Raw genomic sequence first — 20,712 nt, 5'->3', positions numbered from 1 at the left:
AATGCAGTCAATAATAGGGTAAAGAATAGATGAGACTGAAGAAATTTAATGAACTTAGATAATAAACAACCTAAACTGGTTTGAAAAAAAATTCTATAGTAAACTTGTTAATTTGAAAAAAATTTCACTTTCACTTTGTTTTGTCTGCTTTTTATTACTAGTCTATTATTGTTGCTGTTATTGTATGTTGGTCAGTAAGACCCGAGTCATGCAGAACAAGTGTTAAACATGATCTAACGGCTGTTTTTATAAATTTTTAAGTTTAATTAATAAGAACAGTATTTTCCGAGTTTCTTTACATTTGATAATGACATACATACTGTATTTGGTTACAAAAAATCCTGATGATAGTGAGTGAATTTAAATCAAAGCATTAATAATCATAAACTCTAACAAATATGTTTGGAAACTATTGTTCTATGTTACTATGAAATAAATATACTTCTGCAAAACTCACTCACTCTCATATATACACACAAATGTCCTATAAGCTGGGCATCCCAGCTTATAGGACATTTGTTGCCGAGTGGTAGAGAGCATTACTTGAGAACCTTGTCAGTTTCCCTGTAGTGGGACCGAGCCCTGCTGACTGCAATCTCTCTCCCTAATTATCAATTATATTTTTTCTTAAAAGCATAAGTAATTAAGGAATGAACATTCCTATGTACAAAAGCACAACTGTTACTACAACATAACCTATTATAACACACTGAGGACCACAGACAACAGGAAGGAAATACTCGCCTTGTAGGAAGCACTCTTGAGATTGACGGAGCGACCTTTGGCAGTAAGAGTGCACTTAAGTCTGAGGAAGGCATAGCGAGGCTCTTGCAACTCTTTGGCTGACATGAGTTCCCGCACTTCTTCGTGGTCGCACGGATGAGTATATTCGTAAAGTGACTGTCCCATCACATCCACCTGTAACATCATTACATACATTAATGATCCCTGTAGCATTCTTATATATCCATGATCTCACTACTGCAAAACACCTTCATGGCTCTAGTGGGCTCACAAGGCTGATAATAAATGAGGTATTTCCTGAGTGATATCACATACTAAGGATAGATAATAGATGCCAATTACTGCTAATTAAAGAAATGTGGAGTTTCAAAAATAATGTGCAGCATAGGCAGAGGAAACACTAAGACAAGAGGGTCTAAAAATATATCAAAAACTTACAGAGTTCCACTCAATGTGATGACCAAGACAGGAGTACAAGCAGAATAGTAGAGCAGTGGTATAAATCCTGGAAGACGTAGCATAAAGAGTTAAGAGAACAGAGGCCAAACTGCTGATTGCTTTAGACATTAGTTAAAAGGAAATAGATTGTGAGAGCTGGGAATAACAGGGAGGACTAAAAATATTAAAGGAACCAACAAGCCAGAATCTGGTAAGTAGCCTAGAAACCAGTGACCACGTGGTCATGTATTTCCACTACCTGGCAGAGGTGGGAATAGAGACGAGGGATAGAGAGAGATGCAAGAAAAACAAAAGTACAGGAGGTAATTATGCAGCAATAGCCTAGTTGAATAGGCAATCAACAGGAAAGCATAATGTCAGGCCAGGTTGCCAATGAACAAAATAAACCAAAACTGGTGATATGTGCAGTGGGAAAGCAAAAATGGAAAGTGAGACAGTGTGCATAGTACACGTGCTGATGGAGAAACTTCTTATGATAAGCCAAGAAGTCACTGACCACTTGATATCACGAAAAAGAATGAAAGTATAAACCACACAAAGAGCACAAGGTTTACAAAGAAGTGGAGTGAGGCAAAAGTTTAAAGTAAAAGGCCATGGATAACATACAGAAAAAGGAGGATGGTACAAAATGGCAAATTAAATAGAATAATTAGAAACGACTATGTATGGATAAAAATGAACACTGATATAATGAATAACATGAGCAAAGGATACAACAGAACTAAAGCTGACATAGCCAGAGAAAATGTGGAAGATAACGGTAAGAAAACAGGTAATGATAATGAAAAGTAAGACTACCACCTGAAGGAGAAGAGTCATACAGATATATAGACTCACCTGGGGAAGGCCGAGGAAAGCGATGATGTTCTCAGAGGTGTAGACAATGTCACCGTCGGTAGAGAGGACGAGAAGGAAGCCATCAAGAGCCTTGAGCAGCAGAGCATCCATTTCTATGTCCAATTTGCTGCTGTTGCCTTTACTGTCATTCTTACAGACCACCTTGCTCAAGCCTGTAGTGACACAAACAAAACATTCACTTAATTCAAAACATAAAGCATAATAAATATAATGTAGGCCTTATTCATTCATTCTTTCCTTTCTTTACCACCCTCTCTTCCTTCCTTCCTTCCTTCCTCTCTCTCTCTCTCTCTCTCTCTAACACACACACACAACACTGGAACAGACTGCCCAGAGAAGTTGCAAACAGGAAAAAATCAGTATTTTAAGAAGCAATTAAATGAGTATTTTACAAATGTGGATTTAATTGGATTCAGAGCTGTGACTAACTAGATACAATGCAACACATGACTAGACACGATGCAACACCTGAGTAGACACAATGCAACACATGACTAGACACAATGCAACACCTGACTAGATTCAATACAACACATGACAAGACAATGCAACACGACTAGCCATAATGCAACACCTGACAAGCCACAATGCAATACCTGACTAGACATAATACAACAGTAGACCAGATGTACTGAAGCTGATTGTAGCAACTGAAACTCTGATGATAATTCATTAACAATGCAAGACCACTTAAGGATAATCTAGATTTACCTGTGACTACCTATGACCTGTTTCAAGAGTTTTCCTAATTTCGCAACCCACCTTTGAGCCAGGCGCCCCTCTTTTCACTGAAGGGGGAGGGGGGTTTCTCATTATTGGCTGATCGATGATGAAAACCCCCCTGGAGCACAGGGGGTTAGGTTAGGCTGACAGTATGCCATGCACTGGAGCACAGTGCATGGCATACTGCCAATGGCTTCTCTGAAGTCGAGCGGGGTTAGGTTACATTGGAAACCTTGGAAATGTTGGTAGAGTTTTCCATCTCATTCACAGAAAGTTCATTTGGGTTTTCAGCCTTTAGTCCGATTAACGGTTCGCTGAATACAGGATTATAGTGGGACTTCAGCACTTTACTCATTTCTTTGCTGACATCTGTGTATCATCCATCCTGTTTGAGCACGGGTCTGACACTGGATGTGGTTTTTGGCCTGGATTCTTTTCAGTTTTATGAACTGCTTTCAGCTCCCTCTGTCTCTCTCCTGCACTCTGAATGATTCTTTCAATCTGAGTTCATTACCCTCTCTTGCTTTAGCCAGCGTTTCTTTCCGCACTTCAGTTAGTCTGGCACATCTGAGAAGCTTTGATTTCCTTCGCCTGTATATGGAGCATCTCTGTCTAACTTGCATCTTCCGTTACCTTACTGGTTTGTACCTGGTGTATACTATTAGTGCCACGGAGTTAATTCTCTTGAGACACTGGTTCAGAGCCACGGTCAATAAATCTTCCCAATATGTCTCGTTAAGGACATGGTTTCTTTGATCCCAGTTGATGTTCTTGTTGTGGAAGTTGGTGAAAATACCTTCACTGCTATTAGTACATTGTTGTTCCAGACCAGTAAGCATGCAGATCTGAAACTGGATTATTATTATTATAATCAAGGGGAAGCGCTAAACCCGGAGGATTATACAGCGCCTGGGGGGGGGATATGGAAGGCATTCAGGCTTAATTCGGAGAACTGGAGCACAGATCCAATTTCCTAAATCAAGAGCCCCTCACCAACATCAAGGAACCTTCCTTGAGGGGTCTGAAACTGGAATAGGCTGTGATCTGAATTTACTGTCATCGACAAGGTTATATTCCGTACCTGCTCGTCAATATTAATGAATATAAGCTCAAGGGTATTTTCTGGTCTTGTCAGTTCCATTATTTACTGGCTTTGAGGCAAATTTATCAGTTTAAATAGTTCATTTGTGAGAGACTGTTCATGTGTGCTTCCTCTTGGAATTACTGTTGCTATTGCAGTATGTATTTGTTACATTGTTCCATTTTAAATGTCTTAAATTAAAATTACCAAACAACAAGATATCTGACGTTGAAAGATTTTCAGACAATTCAAATTTTTATAACAACTCCTTTAAAGTGTTGAGAAGTTGTATCTGGCGGCTTATATACGAGTACAATTGTTCTTAATTTTTAATGTCACAACACCATAATGATCGTCACCACCGCTCCTTCCCACCATCACTAACACTGCTGTTGTTGCTGCTGCTGCTGCTGCTGCTTTTGCTGCCATCGAAAAGTACATTAACAGTAACAAAAGCAAAAACAGTAGCAGCAGAAACAGCAATAACAGTAGCAGCAGAAACAGCAATAACAGTAGCAGCAGAAACAGCAATAACAGTAGCAGCAGAAACAGCAATAACAGTAACAGCAGCAAACAACAACACGGTAGCAACACCAGTAACGAGTTCAACAACAGCAGCAGCAGCAACAACAATAGTAACAACAGAAGATGTAACAATAACAACATCAGTAGAGTATGGGTCATGTTGTGTAACTGTTCAGAATGTATTCAGTCTTCGCCCTTATATACAGACTGTTTGGATGAGTCAGTGGGTGGTGGGCATCAGCGCTGGGGGGGGCACAGAAATCTTGCAGTCTGAGAGTGTGGACACGTTACTGTGGCTCTGTTCTGCAACCACTAAACAAGCTAAGAAAAGCAATTGTTTTATCTGGTGAAAAGATGTGCCTTACAAATTTAATATCATTATCCACCCTGAGCCGGATACCAGACCCATATATAATATATATACCTGCCTACAGACTTCCACATTCTCAGTGCACAGTCGATGAGGAACTTATCACAAAGATGCTGTAGGACAAAGGTTGCCACTCCAAGCAGTTCCCCGTGGAATGAACCACTGATCCTTCTACCAAAGAAAGCAAAACATAGCACCCTATCATTGTTTTTACCGACTCAATTTAAAGACGATCCCAGATCGCTTTCTCCTTCCTGCCCTGCGTAACTTGTTAAAGGAACTTTAGTGACAATGTTATCTCAACACCCTACTCATTACAGGGGTTTAGGCAAGTCCCTCTTCATGACAGCCAAGAATTACACATCTTTTCCACCCCTTACAGGTCATTATCACAGCTTTAGAATGGCATCTGAGTTAAGGTTAAGCCTTATTACATTTTCAAAGACTGATAGCAAGAACAATCCTACTTCATTTGCCAGGAAAGTCTCAAGATGAAGATAATTACTCCGTTACTAAACATGATGCATTAGTCATTTTATGGGCTCTAAAACAATTTTGAGACATCAGCATCCAGCCCATGTCATGACAGATCATGCACCGCTAATCCATATGTTATAAATAACCAAGTGGACATTCAGCAAGATAGTATTTGATCAGTCAGGAGTTCAATCCCACATTTGCACACTTGTCTGGCAAGTAGAACATGATTGCTGATGCACTGTCACGTCATGTTGCAACTAAAGTGAGTTCTCCTTTTACAGTTGAGGGCGTTAAATGTGCTAAGACAAGTATTCTAATTTGGTCTAGTATGATTAAATTCCTGACCAAAGAGGACAACAACTTATCAGTCACCTGTATAAATCAGTGATTTAGTATTGAATAACAAACTGCTGTACAGAGTTGTCAGTACTGGAAGGTCTAGTAGCACTGTTCATTAGTTCATGATACCTTCCATCTTGGTGGATGCAGCCCTTCACCTAATCCACAATGTCCCTAATGTCTCTCGCCCAGGAGGACAGCTCCATCAAGCAAGTGAGGTTGAACTACTACTAGCCTCGTGTGACAACCCATATATGTGACTATGTACAACATTGTGAACAATATATGCTCTACAAGGGCAATGTAGGTAAGGGGCTCCAAACCAATTCAAATTTATCCTGACACCACTGAACACCGAGTCTCTGTTGACCCACTAACTTCCAGCCCCTATCCCAGATAAAACCAGAGAAACTATCGCACATGTGTTCAAGGAGACAATCATCTATCGACACACCACGTCTAAATCTATTGTTACTGACAATAGGGGGTGAGTTTTGCAATCCTGTGCTCGACAAGCTGTGTAATCTTTATAAAACAACAAGTCGACCATTGTAGCACACCATCCTGTCGAGAGAACGCAAAATAAAATCCTTAATGCACTTAGGGTAACCATAGATTCTAAGAGCCTTATGTGGGATGAAACAAACCCTGACGTGCAGTGTTTACCTGGAGAGAGTTCCGGGGGTGTCACCAACTCTGCCCTAAATGTTACAATATGAGCCTCACCACATTATGCCCTGTATGATGTTGGCAAAAGACTTCTTCATGAGCCGTTATAGTCATCACCTTCACTATGTTGTCGAACACCTTCCTGATGCACAGACAGGTATGATGTAGTGCCTGACCTGATGCACAGACAGGTATGATGTAGTGCCTGACCTGATGCACAGACAGGTATGATGTAGTGCCTGACCTGATGCACAGACAGGTATGATGTAGTGACTGACCTGATGCACAGAGAGGTATGATGTAGTGCCTGACTTGATGCACAGACAGGTATGATGTAGTGCCTGACCTGATGCACAGACAGGTATGATGTAGTGACTGACCTGATGCACAGAGAGGTATGATGTAGTGCCTGACCTGATGCACAGACAGGTATGATGTAGTGCCTGACCTGATGCACAGACAGGTATGATATAGTGCCTGACCTGATGCACAGACAGGTATGATGTAGTGCCTGACCTGATGCACAGACAGGTATGATATAGTGCCTGACCTGATGCACAGACAGGTATGATATAGTGCCTGACCTGATGCACAGACAGGTATGATGTAGTGACTGACCTGATGCACAGACAGGTATGATATAGTGACTGACCTGATGCACAGACAGGTATGATATAGTGACTGACCTGATGCACAGACAGGTATGATATAGTGCCTGACCTGATGCACAGACAGGTATGATGTAGTGACTGACCTGATGCACAGACAGGTATGATATGGTGCCTGACCTGATGCACAGACAGGTATGATATAGTGCCTGACCTGATGCACAGACAGGTATGATGTAGTGACTGACCTGATGCACAGACAGGTATGATATAGTGCCTGACCTGATGCACAGACAGGTATGATGTAGTGACTGACCTGATGCAGACAGGTATGATGTAGTGACTGACCTGATGCACAGACAGGTATGATATAGTGACTGACCTGATGCACAGACAGGTATGATGTAGTGCCTGACCTGATGCACAGACAGGTATGATGTAGTGACTGACCTGATGCACAGAAAGGTATGATATAGTGCCTGACCTGATGCACAGACAGGTATGATGTAGTGACTGACCTGATGCAGACAGGTATGATATAGTGCCTGACCTGATGCACAGACAGGTATGATATAGTGCCTGACCTGATGCACAGACAGGTATGATGTAGTGACTGACCTGATGCACAGACAGGTATGATATAGTGCCTGACCTGATGCACAGACAGGTATGATATAGTGCCTGACCTGATGCACAGACAGGTATGATGTAGTGACTGACCTGATGCACAGACAGGTATGATATAGTGCCTGACCTGATGCACAGACAGGTATGATATAGTGCCTGACCTGATGCACAGACAGGTATGATGTAGTGACTGACCTGATGCACAGACAGGTATGATATAGTGCCTGACCTGATGCACAGACAGGTATGATGTAGTGACTGACCTGATGCACAGACAGGTATGATGTAGTGACTGACCTGATGCAGACAGGTATGATGTAGTGCCTGACCTGATGCACAGACAGGTATGATGTAGTGACTGACCTGATGCACAGACAGGTATGATATAGTGCCTGACCTGATGCACAGACAGGTATGATATAGTGCCTGACCTGATGCACATACAGGTATGATATAGTGCCTGACCTGATGCACAGACAGGTATGATGTAGTGACTGACCTGATGCACAGACAGGTATGATATAGTGCCTGACCTGATGCACAGACAGGTATGATATAGTGCCTGACCTGATGCACAGACAGGTATGATATAGTGCCTGACCTGATGCACAGACAGGTATGATATAGTGCCTGACCTGTTGCACAGACAGGTATCATATAGTGCCTGACCTTGCACAGACAGGTATGATATAGTGCCTGACCTGATGCACAGACAGGTATGATATAGTGCCTGACCTGATGCACAGACAGGTATGATATAGTGCCTGACCTGATGCACAGACAGGTATGATATAGTGCCTGACCTGATGCACAGACAGGTATGATATAGTGACTGACCTGATGCACAAACAGGTATGATATAGTGCCTGACCTGATGCACAGACAGGTATGATATAGTGCCTGACCTGATGCACAGACAGGTATGATATAGTGACTGACCTGATGCACAGACAGGTATGATATAGTGCCTGACCTGATGCACAGACAGGTATGATAGGTGCCTGACCTGATGCACAGACAGGTATGATATAGTGCCTGACCTGATGCACAGACAGGTATGATATAGTGCCTGACCTGATGCACAGACAGGTATGATATAGTGCCTGACCTGATGCACAGACAGGTATGATATAGTGCCTGACCTGATGCACACAGGTATGATATAGTGCCTGACCTGATGCACAGACAGGTATGATAGGTGCCTGACCTGATGCACAGACAGGTATGATAGGTGCCTGACCTGATGCACAGACAGGTATGATAGGTGCCTGACCTGATGCACAGACAGGTATGATGTAGTGACTGACCTGATGCACAGACAGGTATGATGTAGTGACTGACCTGATGCACAGACAGGTATGATATAGTGCCTGACCTGATGCACAGACAGGTATGATATAGTGCCTGACCTGATGCACAGACAGGTATGATAGGTGCCTGACCTGATGCACAGACAGGTATGATGTAGTGACTGACCTGATGCACAGACAGGTATGATATAGTGACTGACCTGATGCACAGACAGGTATGATGTAGTGACTGACCTGATGCACAGACAGGTATGATATAGTGACTGACCTGATGCACAGACAGGTATGATATAGTGCCTGACCTGATGCACAGACAGGTATGATAGGTGCCTGACCTGATGCACAGACAGGTATGATAGGTGCCTGACCTGATGCACAGACATATATGATAGGTGCCTGACCTGATGCACAGACAGGTATGATAGGTGCCTGACCTGATGCACACACAGGTATGATAGGTGCCTGACCTGATGCACAGACAGGTATGATATAGTGCCTGATCTGATGCACAGACAGGTATGATAGGTGCCTGACCTGATGCACAGACAGGTATGATAGGTGCCTGACCTGATGCACACACAGGTATGATAGGTGCCTGACCTGATGCACAGACAGGTATGATAGGTGCCTGACCTGATGCACAGACAGGTATGATAGGTGCCTGACCTGATGCACAGACAGGTATGATAGGTGCCTGACCTGATGCACAGACAGGTATGATAGGTGCCTGACCTGATGCACAGACAGGTATGATAGGTGCCTGACCTGATGCACAGACAGGTATGATAGGTGCCTGACCTGATGCACAGACAGGTATGATAGGTGCCTGACCTGATGCACACACAGGTATGATAGGTGCCTGACCTGATGCACAGACAGGTATGATATAGTGCCTGATCTGATGCACAGACAGGTATGATAGGTGCCTGACCTGATGCACAGACAGGTATGATAGGTGCCTGACCTGATGCACACACAGGTATGATAGGTGCCTGACCTGATGCACAGACAGGTATGATAGGTGCCTGACCTGATGCACAGACAGGTATGATAGGTGCCTGACCTGATGCACAGACAGGTATGATAGGTGCCTGACCTGATGCACACACAGGTATGATAGGTGCCTGACCTGATGCACAGACAGGTATGATAGGTGCCTGACCTGATGCACAGACAGGTATGATAGGTGCCTGACCTGATGCACAGACAGGTATGATAGGTGCCTGACCTGATGCACAGACAGGTATGATAGGTGCCTGACCTGATGCACAGACAGGTATGATAGGTGCCTGACCTGATGCACAGACAGGTATGATAGGTGCCTGACCTGATACACAGACAGGTATGATAGGTGCCTGACCTGATGCACAGACAGGTATGATAGGTGCCTGACCTGATGCACAGACAGGTATGATAGATGCCTGACCTGATGCACAGACAGGTATGATAGGTGCCTGACCTGATGCACAGACAGGTATGATAGATGCCTGACCTGATGCACACACAGGTATGATAGGTGCCTGACCTGATGCACAGACAGGTATGATAGGTGCCTGACCTGATGCACAGACAGGTATGATAGGTGCCTGACCTGATGCACAGACAGGTATGATAGGTGCCTGACCTGATGCACAGACAGGTATGATAGATGCCTGACCTGATGCACAGACAGGTATGATAGGTGCCTGACCTGATGCACAGACAGGTATGATAGATGCCTGACCTGATGCACACACAGGTATGATAGGTGCCTGACCTGATGCACAGACAGGTATGATAGATGCCTGACCTGATGCACAGACAGGTATGATAGGTGCCTGACCTGATGCACAGACAGGTATGATAGGTGCCTGACCACTCTTCTGACTCGAACACCGTCTTGCTCTAACCAGTTGACTGACACAACACCACCTAACTTAGTGACATGTTCTTCAAGATCAAAGAATGTTAGGTCTATTACCACAGAATTAGATGTAACATCTTTGGGTTCCAGTCATTACTTTGAAGTTTATTCTGCTCATTCCGCTTGTGTGCTGACAGAGCCACGTGTAAATGTTCAAAACATATAAGTATAACATTTCTGTATATGCGACTTAAAGTCACACATATATATATATATATGTGTTTGTAAACATTTCATAAGTAATACCTAGTGTTGAGTGCCCGGGTCTTGTAGGCTTATCATTTTTATATTTTTTTGTGTGTGATAATTCATTAGTGTTCTTGGAGTGTTCTGCTGTGTTCAGTGTCCTCAAGAATTACGACCAACTAATAAAACTAATTCGCCTGAGTGCATACTCATGCAATTCTTATACGATTTACTCATAAATTTTGCAGGTTCTTTCTTTGGTTTTTTCGCAAACTCAGGATTCTGAGAGACTGTAACCTGCTGTGATAATCTGCTGTGTGCACACCAGATTATCTTTTTTTCTGTAAACTTTTGTTTTGTGTATAATTCTTTTCTTTCATCCAGACTTCGTGGACCGACTCACCATTGTCAATGACGTTTACGACTGAATTATTAACTGCATTTGCCTGTTAACTACTTCAGAAGCACTCGACTCGGTCTTAATTTTCACTGTATAACTTGCTTTGTGTTAAATTTGACTTTGCAGTCCCGTTCCTTTTGTATGAAGCTTCAGCACTGTTACTGCTACGTGAGGTCACAGAGCCACAGCAGAGCTCAGCGGTCAGTATAACACAGTCATGTTGTGTAACAGCCCAAGTGTACGCAATATTCACCCGAGGCTTGGTCATGGACGGGCTGCCGGGGCAGTAACCTTCGGAACAACCCTCTAGGTATACTCCAGGTATTATTAACACACAGTTATGGAAGAGTCACTGACCACTGGGCATCAGCGTCTGGGGGTACAGCTCAGCCCATGTCAGGTCAAATCTTGTATCATGTGGGGTTCGAACACGTGGATAGGGTAAAGAAATACTCACGTAGGCTGGTAGTACGTATAATTATAACGGTAGTATGGAAGAGCCAAACAGCCGTGACCTGCCTCCTTGCTCACTCTCGTCAGACTAACTAACCCCAGTACCCATATGTGAGGGGGTGTTTGAAATACTGCTGTGGTCAGCACAATATGAATACAGACAGTGATTCACGCAGAGACGGTTGGTAGTGAGTCATCTACTGGTACACTGGTTACTGGTAACTGGTTACTGGAACTGGTACTACTACTGAGACTTGGAGTCTTGAGTGTCTGTGAATGCGTCACTACTGAGGCCTTTGATATACCTTTGATGGGTTCCGAAGCCCGATCATAGGCCAGGCTCGTCTGGTGCTTGCCTGGCCAAGCCATATACGCAGTGTACAATAAAGGAAGAACTAGCATCTTCTACTCAATTTCCATCATACCGGGTCAACCCATCTTCGTGCCGAAGGAGAACATAACAACAATACCAGTAATAATAACAGCAACAAGGGTAGCAACAACTGCAACAAAATGAGCAACAAGACCAGCAGGAATAGTAACAACGGTAACAGCTCTATTAGCAACAGCATCACCAAAAGCAGAAAAAGCAACAGCAGCAGCAGCAACACTAGTAACAACAGAAATAGTATCAACAAATAGGAATAATAACAGCAACAACAGTACTAACAACAACAGCAGCAGCAACAATAACAGTAACAAACGCAACAATAGCAACAACACAATATAAAATGCCGTGAGGTGGCAGGCAGCAACAACAACACTGAACTAAGAATATCATGAGTGGTGACACAAGAAATCATCAACAACAACATTGAACTAAGAATATCACGAGTGGTGGCTGACAGCCAGTAACATCAACAATAACAACAACTCTGAACTAAAAATACCAGGATAAATGACAACCAGCGAGTAACAGCAACAGTAGTAACAACGACACTGTACCAAGAATGCCATTAGAGGTGGCAAATAACAACACTGTACCAAGGATACCATGAGAGGTGGCAGACAACAACACTGTACCAAGGATACCATGAGAGGTGGCAGACAACAACACTGTACCAAGGATACCATGAGAGGTGGCAGACAACAACACTGTACCAAGGATACCATGAGAGGTGGCAGACAACAACACTGTACCAAAAATGCCAGGAGAAGTGGCAGACAAACAACAACAAAACTGTACCAAGGATACTATGAGAGGTGGCAGACAAACACTGAACCAAGAATGCCAGGAGAAGTGGCAGACAAACAACAACAAAACTGTACCAAGGATACTATGAGAGGTGGCAGACAAACACTGAACCAAGAATGCCAGGAGAAGTGGCAGACAAACAACAACAAAACTGTACCAAGGATACTATGAGAGGTGGCAGACAAACACTGTACCAAGAATGCCAGGAGAAGTGGCAGACAAACAACAACAAAACTGTACCAAGGATACTATGAGAGGTGGCAGACAAACAGCAACAACAACAACAACACTATACCAGGAATACCATGAGAGGTGGCAGGCAGCCAGCAAGAGAGGTAAGGCAAGACAGTGCTACCCAGCACAGTGAAATAAGGACAATCCTCCTCGTAATAAGGCCAAAAAATGAACCTTAACCCCCAGGGAGTGAGAACCATCAGAGGGCGACGCAGACAGGAGAATGTAGGACAGGGCAATGACCTGATCAACTGAGAGAGAGAGAGAGAGAGAGATATAAAGAGAGATAAAGAGAGATAAAGAGAGAAAGAGAGAGAGAGAAAGAGAGAGAGAGAGAGAGAGAGAGAGAGAGAGAGAGAGAGAGAGAAAGAGGACAAAGAGAAAGAGACAAATATAGAGAGAAACAGAGAGCATGTGTATGTCTTTAGGCAAGATACAGTCTTAGAGACCTGTAAGTTAAATTGTCACCTCCTGTGGTAATGAGATTGTAGGAGGAAGTAAGAGGGTGGGAGTGAAGGTGATTATAATAAGAGTGGGGGAGGTGGTTAGAACGAGTAATGGAGGGGGGTGGTGGTGGCCAGAATGAGTGATAAAGGGTGTGGTGGTGGTCAGAACGAGTGATGAAGGGGGTGGTGGTGGCCAGAACGAGTGATGAAGGGTGTGGTGGTGGTCAGAAAGAGTGATGGAGGGGGTGGTGGTGACCAGAACGACAATTGAAGGGTGTGGTGGTGGCCAGAACGAGTGATGGAGGGGGTGTTGGTGGAAAGAACGAGTGATGGAGGGGGTGGTGGTAGCCAGAACGAGTGATGAAGGGTGTGGTGGTGGCCAGGAGTGATGAAGGGTGTGGTGGTGGTCAGAACGAGTGATGGAGGGGGGTGGTGGTGGTCAGAACGAGTGATGGAGGTGGTGGTGGTGGTGGTCAGAACGAGTGGTGAAGGGTGTGGTGGTGGTGGTCAGAACGATTGGAGGGGGTGGTGGTGGTGGCCAGAACGAGTGATGGAGGATGTGGTGGTGGTGGTCAGAACGAGTGGAGGGTGTGGTGGTGGTGGTGGTCAGAACGAGTGATGGAGAGGGTGGTGGTGGTGGCCAGAACGAGTGATGAAGGGTCTGGTGATGGTGGCCAGAACAAGTGATGGAGGGGGTGGTGGTGGTCAGAACAAGTGATGAAGGGTGTAGTGGCGGTGGTCAGCACGAGTGATGGAGGGGTTAGTGATGACAGAACGAGTGATGAAGGGTGTGGTGGTGGTGGTCAGAACGAGTGATGGAGGGGTGGTGGTGGTGGTCAGAACGAGTGATGGAGGGGGTAGTGGTGGTGGCCAGAACGAGTGATGAAGGGTGTGGTGGTGGTGGTCAGAACGAGTGATGGAGGGGATGGTGGTGGTCAGAACGAGTGATGTAGGGTGTGGTGGTGGTGGTCAGAACGAGTGATGGAGGTGTTGGTCAGAACAAGTGATGAAGGGTGTGGTGGCGGTGGTCAGAACGAGTGATGGAGGGAGTGGTGGTGGTCAGAACGAGTGATGAAGGGTGTGGTGGTGGTGGTCAGAACGAGTGATGGAGGGGTGGTGGTGGTGGTCAGAACGAGTGATGGAGGGGGTGGTGGTTAGAACGAGAGATGGAGGGTGTGGTGGTGGTGGTGGTTAGAACGAGTGATGGAGGGGGTGGTGGTGGTGGTCAGAACGAGTGATGAAGGGTGTGGTGTTGGTGGTCAGAACGATTGATGGAGGGGGTGGTGGTGGTCAGAACGAGTGATGAAGGGTGTGGTGGTGGTGGTCAGAACGAGTGATGAAGGATGTGGTGGTGGTGGTGGTGGTCAGAACGAGTGATGAAGGATGTGGTGGTGGTGGTGGTGGTCAGAACGAGTGATGAAGGATGTGGTGGTGGTGGTGGTGGTCAGAACGAGTGATGAAGGATGTGGTGGTGGTGGTCAGAACGAGTGATGAAGGATGTGGTGGTGGTGGTGGTGGTCAGCACGAGTGATGGAGGGGGTGGTGGTGGTGGTGGTCAGAATGAGTGATGGATGGGGTGGTGGTGGTCAGAACGAGTGATGGAGGGGGTGGTGGTGGTCAGAACGAGTGATGGAGGGGTGGTGGTCAGAACGAGTGATGGAGGGTGTGGTGGTGGTCAGAACGAGTGATGGAGGGGTGGTGGTGGTCAGAACGAGTGATGGAGGGGTGGTGGTGGTCAGAACGAGTGATGGAGAGGGTGGTGCTGGTGGTGGTCAGAACGAGTGATGAAGGGTGTGGTGGTGGTGGTCAGAACGAGTGATGAAGGGTGTGGTGGTGGTCAGAACGAGTGATGGAGGGTGTGGTGGTGGTGGTGGTCAGAACGAGTGATGAAGGGTGTGGTGGTGGTGGTCAGAACGAGTGATGGAGGGTGTGGTGGTGGTGGTCAGAAAGAGTGATGGAGGGTGTGGTGGTCAGAACGAGTGATGGAGGGTGTGGTGGTGGTGGTCATAACGAGTGATGGAGGGGGTGGTGGTGGTGGTCAGAACGAGTGATGAAGGGTGTGGTGGTGGTGGTCAGAAAGAGTGATGGAGGGTGTGGTGGTCAGAACGAGTGATGGAGGGTGTGGTGGTGGTGGTGGTCAGAACGAGTGATGAAGGGTGTGGTGGTGGTGGTCAGAAAGAGTGATGGAGGGTGTGGTGGTCAGAACGAGTGATGGAGGGTGTGGTGGTGGTGGTCATAACGAGTGATGGAGGGGGTGGTGGTGGTCACCGCGAGTGATGAAGGGTGTGGTGGTGGTGGTCAGAACGAGTGATGGAGGGTGTGGTGGTGGTGGTCAGAACGAGTGATGGAGGGGGTGGTGGTGGTGGTCAGAACGAGTGATGGAGGGGGTGGTGGAGGTGGTCAGAACGAGTGATGGAGGGGGTGGTGGTGGTGTTGGCCAGAACGAGTGATGGAGGGGGTGGTGGTGGTGGCCAGAACGAGTGATGGAGGGGGTGGTGGTGATGGCCAGAACGAGTGGAGGGGATGGTGGTGGTCAGAACGAGTGATGTAGGGTGTGGTGGTGGTGGTCAGAACGAGTGATGTAGGGGGTGGTGGTGGTCAGAACAAGTGATGAAGGGTGTGGTGGCGGTGGTCAGAACGAGTGATGGAGGGGGTGGTGGTGGTCAGAACGAGTGATGAAGGGTGTGGTGGTGGTGGTCAGAACGAGTGATGGAGGGGTGGTGGTGGTGGTCAGAACGAGTGATGGAGGGGTGGTGGTGGTGGTCAGAACGAGAGATGGAGGGTGTGGTGGTGGTGGTGGTTAGAACGAGTGATGGAGGGGGTGGTGGTGGTGGTCAGAACGAGTGATGTAGGGTGTGGTACTGGTGGTCAGAACGAGTGATGGAGGGGGTGGTGGTGGTCAGAACGAGTGATGAAGGATGTGGTGGTGGTGGTCAGAACGAGTGATGGAGGGGGTGGTGGTGGTCAGAACGAGTGATGGAGGGGGTGGTGGTGGTGGCCAGAACGAGTGATGAAGGATGTGGTGGTGGTGGTCAGAACGAGTGATGGAGGGGGTGGTGGTAGTGGCCAGAACGAGTGATGAAGGGTGTGGTGGTGGTCAGAACGAGTGATGGAGAGGGTGGTGCTGGTGGTGGTCAGAACGAGTGATGGAGGGGGTGGTGGTGGTCAGAACAAGTGATGAAAGGTGTGGTGGTTGTGGTCAGAACGAGTGATGGTGTGGTGGTGATGGTCAGAACGAGTGATGAAGGGTGTGGTGGTGGTGGTCAGAACGAGTGATGGAGGGGTGGTGGTGGTGGTCAGAACGAGTGATGGAGGGGATGGTGGTTAGAACGAGTGATGGAGGGTGTGGTGGTGGTGGTCAGAACGAGTGATGAAGGGTGTGGTGGTGGTGGTCAGAACGAGTGATGGAGGGGGTGGTGGTGGTCACAGCGAGTGATGAAGGGTGTGGTGGTGGTGGTCAGAACGAGTGATGGAGGGTGTGGTGGAGGTGGTCAGAACGAGTGATGGAGGGGGTGGTGGTGGTGGCCAGAACGAGTGATGGAGGGGGTGGTGGTGGTGGCCAGAACGAGTGATGGAGGGGGTGGTGGTGGTCAGAACGAGTGATGGAGGGTGTAGTGGTGGTGGTCAGAACGAGTGATGAAGGGTGTGGTGGTGGTGGTCAGAACGAGTGATGGCGGGGTGGTGGTGGTGGTCAGAACGAGTGATGGAGGGGATGGTGGTTAGAACGAGTGATGGAGGGTGTGGTGGTGGTGGTCAGAACGAGTGATGGAGGGGGTAGTGGTGGTCAGAACGAGTGATGAAGGGTGTGGTGGTGGTGGTCAGAACGAGTGATGGAGGGGTGGTGGTGGTGGTCAGAACGAGTGATGGTGTGGTGGTGGTGGTCAGAACGAGTGATGGAGGGGGTGGTGGTGGTGGTGGTCAGAACGAGTGATTAAGAGTGTGGTGGTGGTGGTCAGAACGAGTGATGGAGGGGTGGTGGTGGTCAGAACGAGTGATGAAGGGTGTGGTGGTGGTGGTCAGAACGAGTGATGGAGGGTGTGGTGGTGGTGGTCAGAACGAGTGATGGAGGGGGTGGTGGTGGTGGTCAGAACGAGTGATGGAGGGGGTGGTGGAGGTGGTCAGAACGAGTGATGGAGGGGTGGTGGTGGTGGCCAGAACGAGTGATGGAGGGGGTGGTGGTGGTGGCCAGAACGAGTGATGGAGGGGGTGGTGGTGGTCAGAACGAGTGATGGAGGGGGTGGTGGTGGTGGTCAGAACGAGTGATGGAGGGGGTGGTGGTGGTCAGAACGAGTGATGAAGGGTGTGGTGGTGGTGGTCAGAACGAGTGATGAAGGGTGTGGTGGTGGTGGTCAGAACGAGTGATGGAGGGTGTGGTGGTGGTCAGAACGAGTGATGGAGGGGTGGTGGTGGTCAGAACGAGTGATGGAGGGTGCGGTGGTGGTGGTCAGAACGAGTGGAGGGGGTGGTGGTGGTGGCCAGAACGAGTGATGGAGGGGGTGGTGGTGGTGACCAGAACGAGTGATGGAGGAGGTGGTGGTGATGGCCAGAACGAGTGATGGAGGGGGTGGTGGTGGTGGCCAGAACGAGTGATGGAGGGTGTGGTGGTGGTGGCCAGAACGAGTGATGAAGGGTGGTGGTGGTGGCCAGAACGAGTGATATAGGGGGTGGTGGTGGTGGTGGTCAGAACGAGTGATGGAGGGGGTGGTGGTGGTGGCCAGAACGAGTGATGGAGGGGTGGTGGTGGTGGTCAGAACGAGTGGTGGGGGGGTGGTGGTGGTGGCAAGAACGAGTGATGGAGGGGGTGGTGGTGGTGGTCAGAACGAGTGATGGAGGGGGTGGTGGTGGTCAGAACGAGTGATGAAGGGTGTGGTGGTGGTGGTGGTCAGAACGAGTGATGGAGGGGTGGTGGTGGTCAGAACGAGTGATGAAGGGTGTGGTGGTGGTGGTCAGAACGAGTGATGGAGGGGGTGGTGGTGGTGGTCAGAACGAGTGATGGAGGGGATGGTGGTTAGAACGAGTGATGGAGGGTGTCGTGGCGGTGGTCAGAACGAGTGATGGAGGGGGTAGTGGTGGTCAGAACGAGTGATGAAGGGTGTGGTGGTGGTGGTCAGAACGAGTGATGGAGGGGTGGTGGTGGTGGTCAGAACGAGTGATGGTGTGGTGGTCAGAACGAGTGATGGAGGGGGTGGTGGTGGTGGTCAGAACGAGTGATTAAGAGTGTGGTGGTGGTGGTCAGAACGAGTGATGGAGGGGTGGTGGTGGTCAGAACGAGTGATGAAGGGTGTGGTGGTGGTGGTCAGAACGAGTGATGAAGGGTGTGGTGGTGGTGGTCAGAACGAGTGATGGAGGGGTGGTGGTGGTGGTCAGAACGAGTGATGGTGTGGTGGTCAGAACGAGTGATGGAGGGGGTGGTGGTGGTGGTCAGAACGAGTGATTAAGAGTGTGGTGGTGGTGGTCAGAACGAGTGATGGAGGGGTGGTGGTGGTCAGAACGAGTGATGAAGGGTGTGGTGGTGGTGGTCAGAAAGAGTGATGGAGGGTGTGGTGGTCAGAACGAGTGATGGAGGGGGTGGTGGTGGTGGTCAGAACGAGTGATGGAGGGGGTGGTGGAGGTGGTCAGAACGAGTGGAGGGGGTGGTGGTGGTGGCCAGAACGAGTGATGGAGGGGGTGGTGGTGGTGGCCAGAACGAGTGATGGAGGGGGTGGTGGTGGTCAGAACGAGTGATGGAGGGGGTGGTGGTGGTGGTCAGAACGAGTGATGGAGGGGGTGGTGGTGGTCAGAACGAGTGATGAAGGGTGTGGTGGTGGTGGTCAGAACGAGTGATGGAGGGTGTTGTGGTGGTCAGAACGAGTGATGGAGGGGTGGTGGTGGTCAGAACGAGTGATGAAGGGTGTGGTGGTGGTGGTCAGAACGAGTGATGGAGGGTGTGGTGGTGGTCAGAACGAGTGATGGAGGGGTGGTGGTGGCCAGAACGAGTGATGGAGGGGGTGGTGGTGGTGGCCAGAACGAGTGATGGAGGAGGTGGTGGTGATGGCCAGAACGAGTGATGGAGGGGGTGGTGGTGGTGGCCAGAACGAGTGATGGAGGGTGTGGTGGTGGTGGCCAGAACGAGTGATGAAGGGTGGTGGTGGTGGCCAGAACGAGTGATATAGGGGGTGGTGGTAGTGGTGGTGGTCAGAACCAGTGATGGAGGGGTGGTGGTGGTGGCAAGAACGAGTGATGGAGGGGGTCGTGGTGGCCAGAACGAGTGATGGAGGGGGGTGGTGGCCAGAACGAGTGATGAAGGGGGTGGTGGTGGTGGCCAGAACGAGTGATGGAGGGGTGGTGGTGGTGGCAAGAACGAGTGAGGGGGGGGTGGTGGTGGTGGCAAGAACGAGTGATGGAGGGGGTGGTGGTGGTGGTCAGAACGAGTAATGGAGGGGTGGTGGTGGTGGTCAGAACGAGTGATGGAGGGGGTGGTGGTTAGAACGAGTGATGGAGGGTGTGGTGGTGGTGGTCAGAACGAGTAATGGAGGGGGTGGTGGTGGTCAGAACGAGTGATGAAGGGTGTGGTGGTGGTCACAACGAGTGATGGAGGGTGTGGTGGTGGTGGTCAGAACGAGTGATGGAGGGGGTGGTGGTGGTCACAACGAGTGATGAAGGGTGTGGTGGTGGTCACAACGAGTGATGGAGGGTGTGGTGGTGGTGGTCAGAACGAGTGATGGAGGGGGTGGTGGTGGTCAGAACGAGTGATGGAGGGGGTGGTGGAGGTGGTCAGAACGAGTGATGGAGGGGGTGGTGGTGGTGGTCAGAACGAGTGATGGAGGGGGTAGAGGTGGTCAGAACGAGTGATGAAGGGTGTGGTGGTGGTGGTCAGAACGAGTGATGGAGGGGTGGTGGTGGTCAGAACGAGTGATGGAGGGGGTGGTGGTGGTGGTCAGAACGAGTGATGGAGGGGGTGGTGGTGGTGGTCAGAACGAGTGATTAAGAGTGCGGTGGTGGTGGTGGTCAGAACGAGTGATGGAGGGGGTGGTGGTGGTGGCCAGAACGAGTGATGGAGGGGATGGTGGTTAGAACGAGTGATGGAGGGTGTGGTGGTGGTGGTCAGAACGAGTGATGGAGG

At 48.6% G+C, this 20,712-nt stretch overlaps 1 protein-coding gene across 8 annotated transcripts in view; it reads right to left on the bottom strand.

Moving 5' to 3' along the window:
- The window catches only part of LOC128686390 (protein similar), a 688,895-nt gene that overhangs the window by 224,463 nt on the left and 443,720 nt on the right, over positions 1–20,712 (bottom strand). For all 8 annotated transcript variants that reach the window (XR_011393121.1, XM_070093685.1, XM_070093687.1 and 5 more), the window contains 2 exons: positions 2,041–2,213; positions 745–918 (listed from right to left, as the gene is read on the bottom strand). Coding sequence is in view for 7 of the 8 variants with exons in the window: in XM_070093685.1 (XP_069949786.1) it covers positions 745–918; positions 2,041–2,213 (347 nt within the window). In the remaining variant the exon portion in view is untranslated. The remainder of the gene's footprint in view (positions 1–744; positions 919–2,040; positions 2,214–20,712) is intronic.

This window comes from Cherax quadricarinatus, chromosome 43 (genome assembly GCF_038502225.1).
Source record: "Cherax quadricarinatus isolate ZL_2023a chromosome 43, ASM3850222v1, whole genome shotgun sequence".
NCBI classification, from domain to species: domain Eukaryota; kingdom Metazoa; phylum Arthropoda; class Malacostraca; order Decapoda; family Parastacidae; genus Cherax; species Cherax quadricarinatus.
Note: the sequence above shows the minus strand (reverse complement) of the source record. Positions and strands in the feature narration are given on the sequence as shown.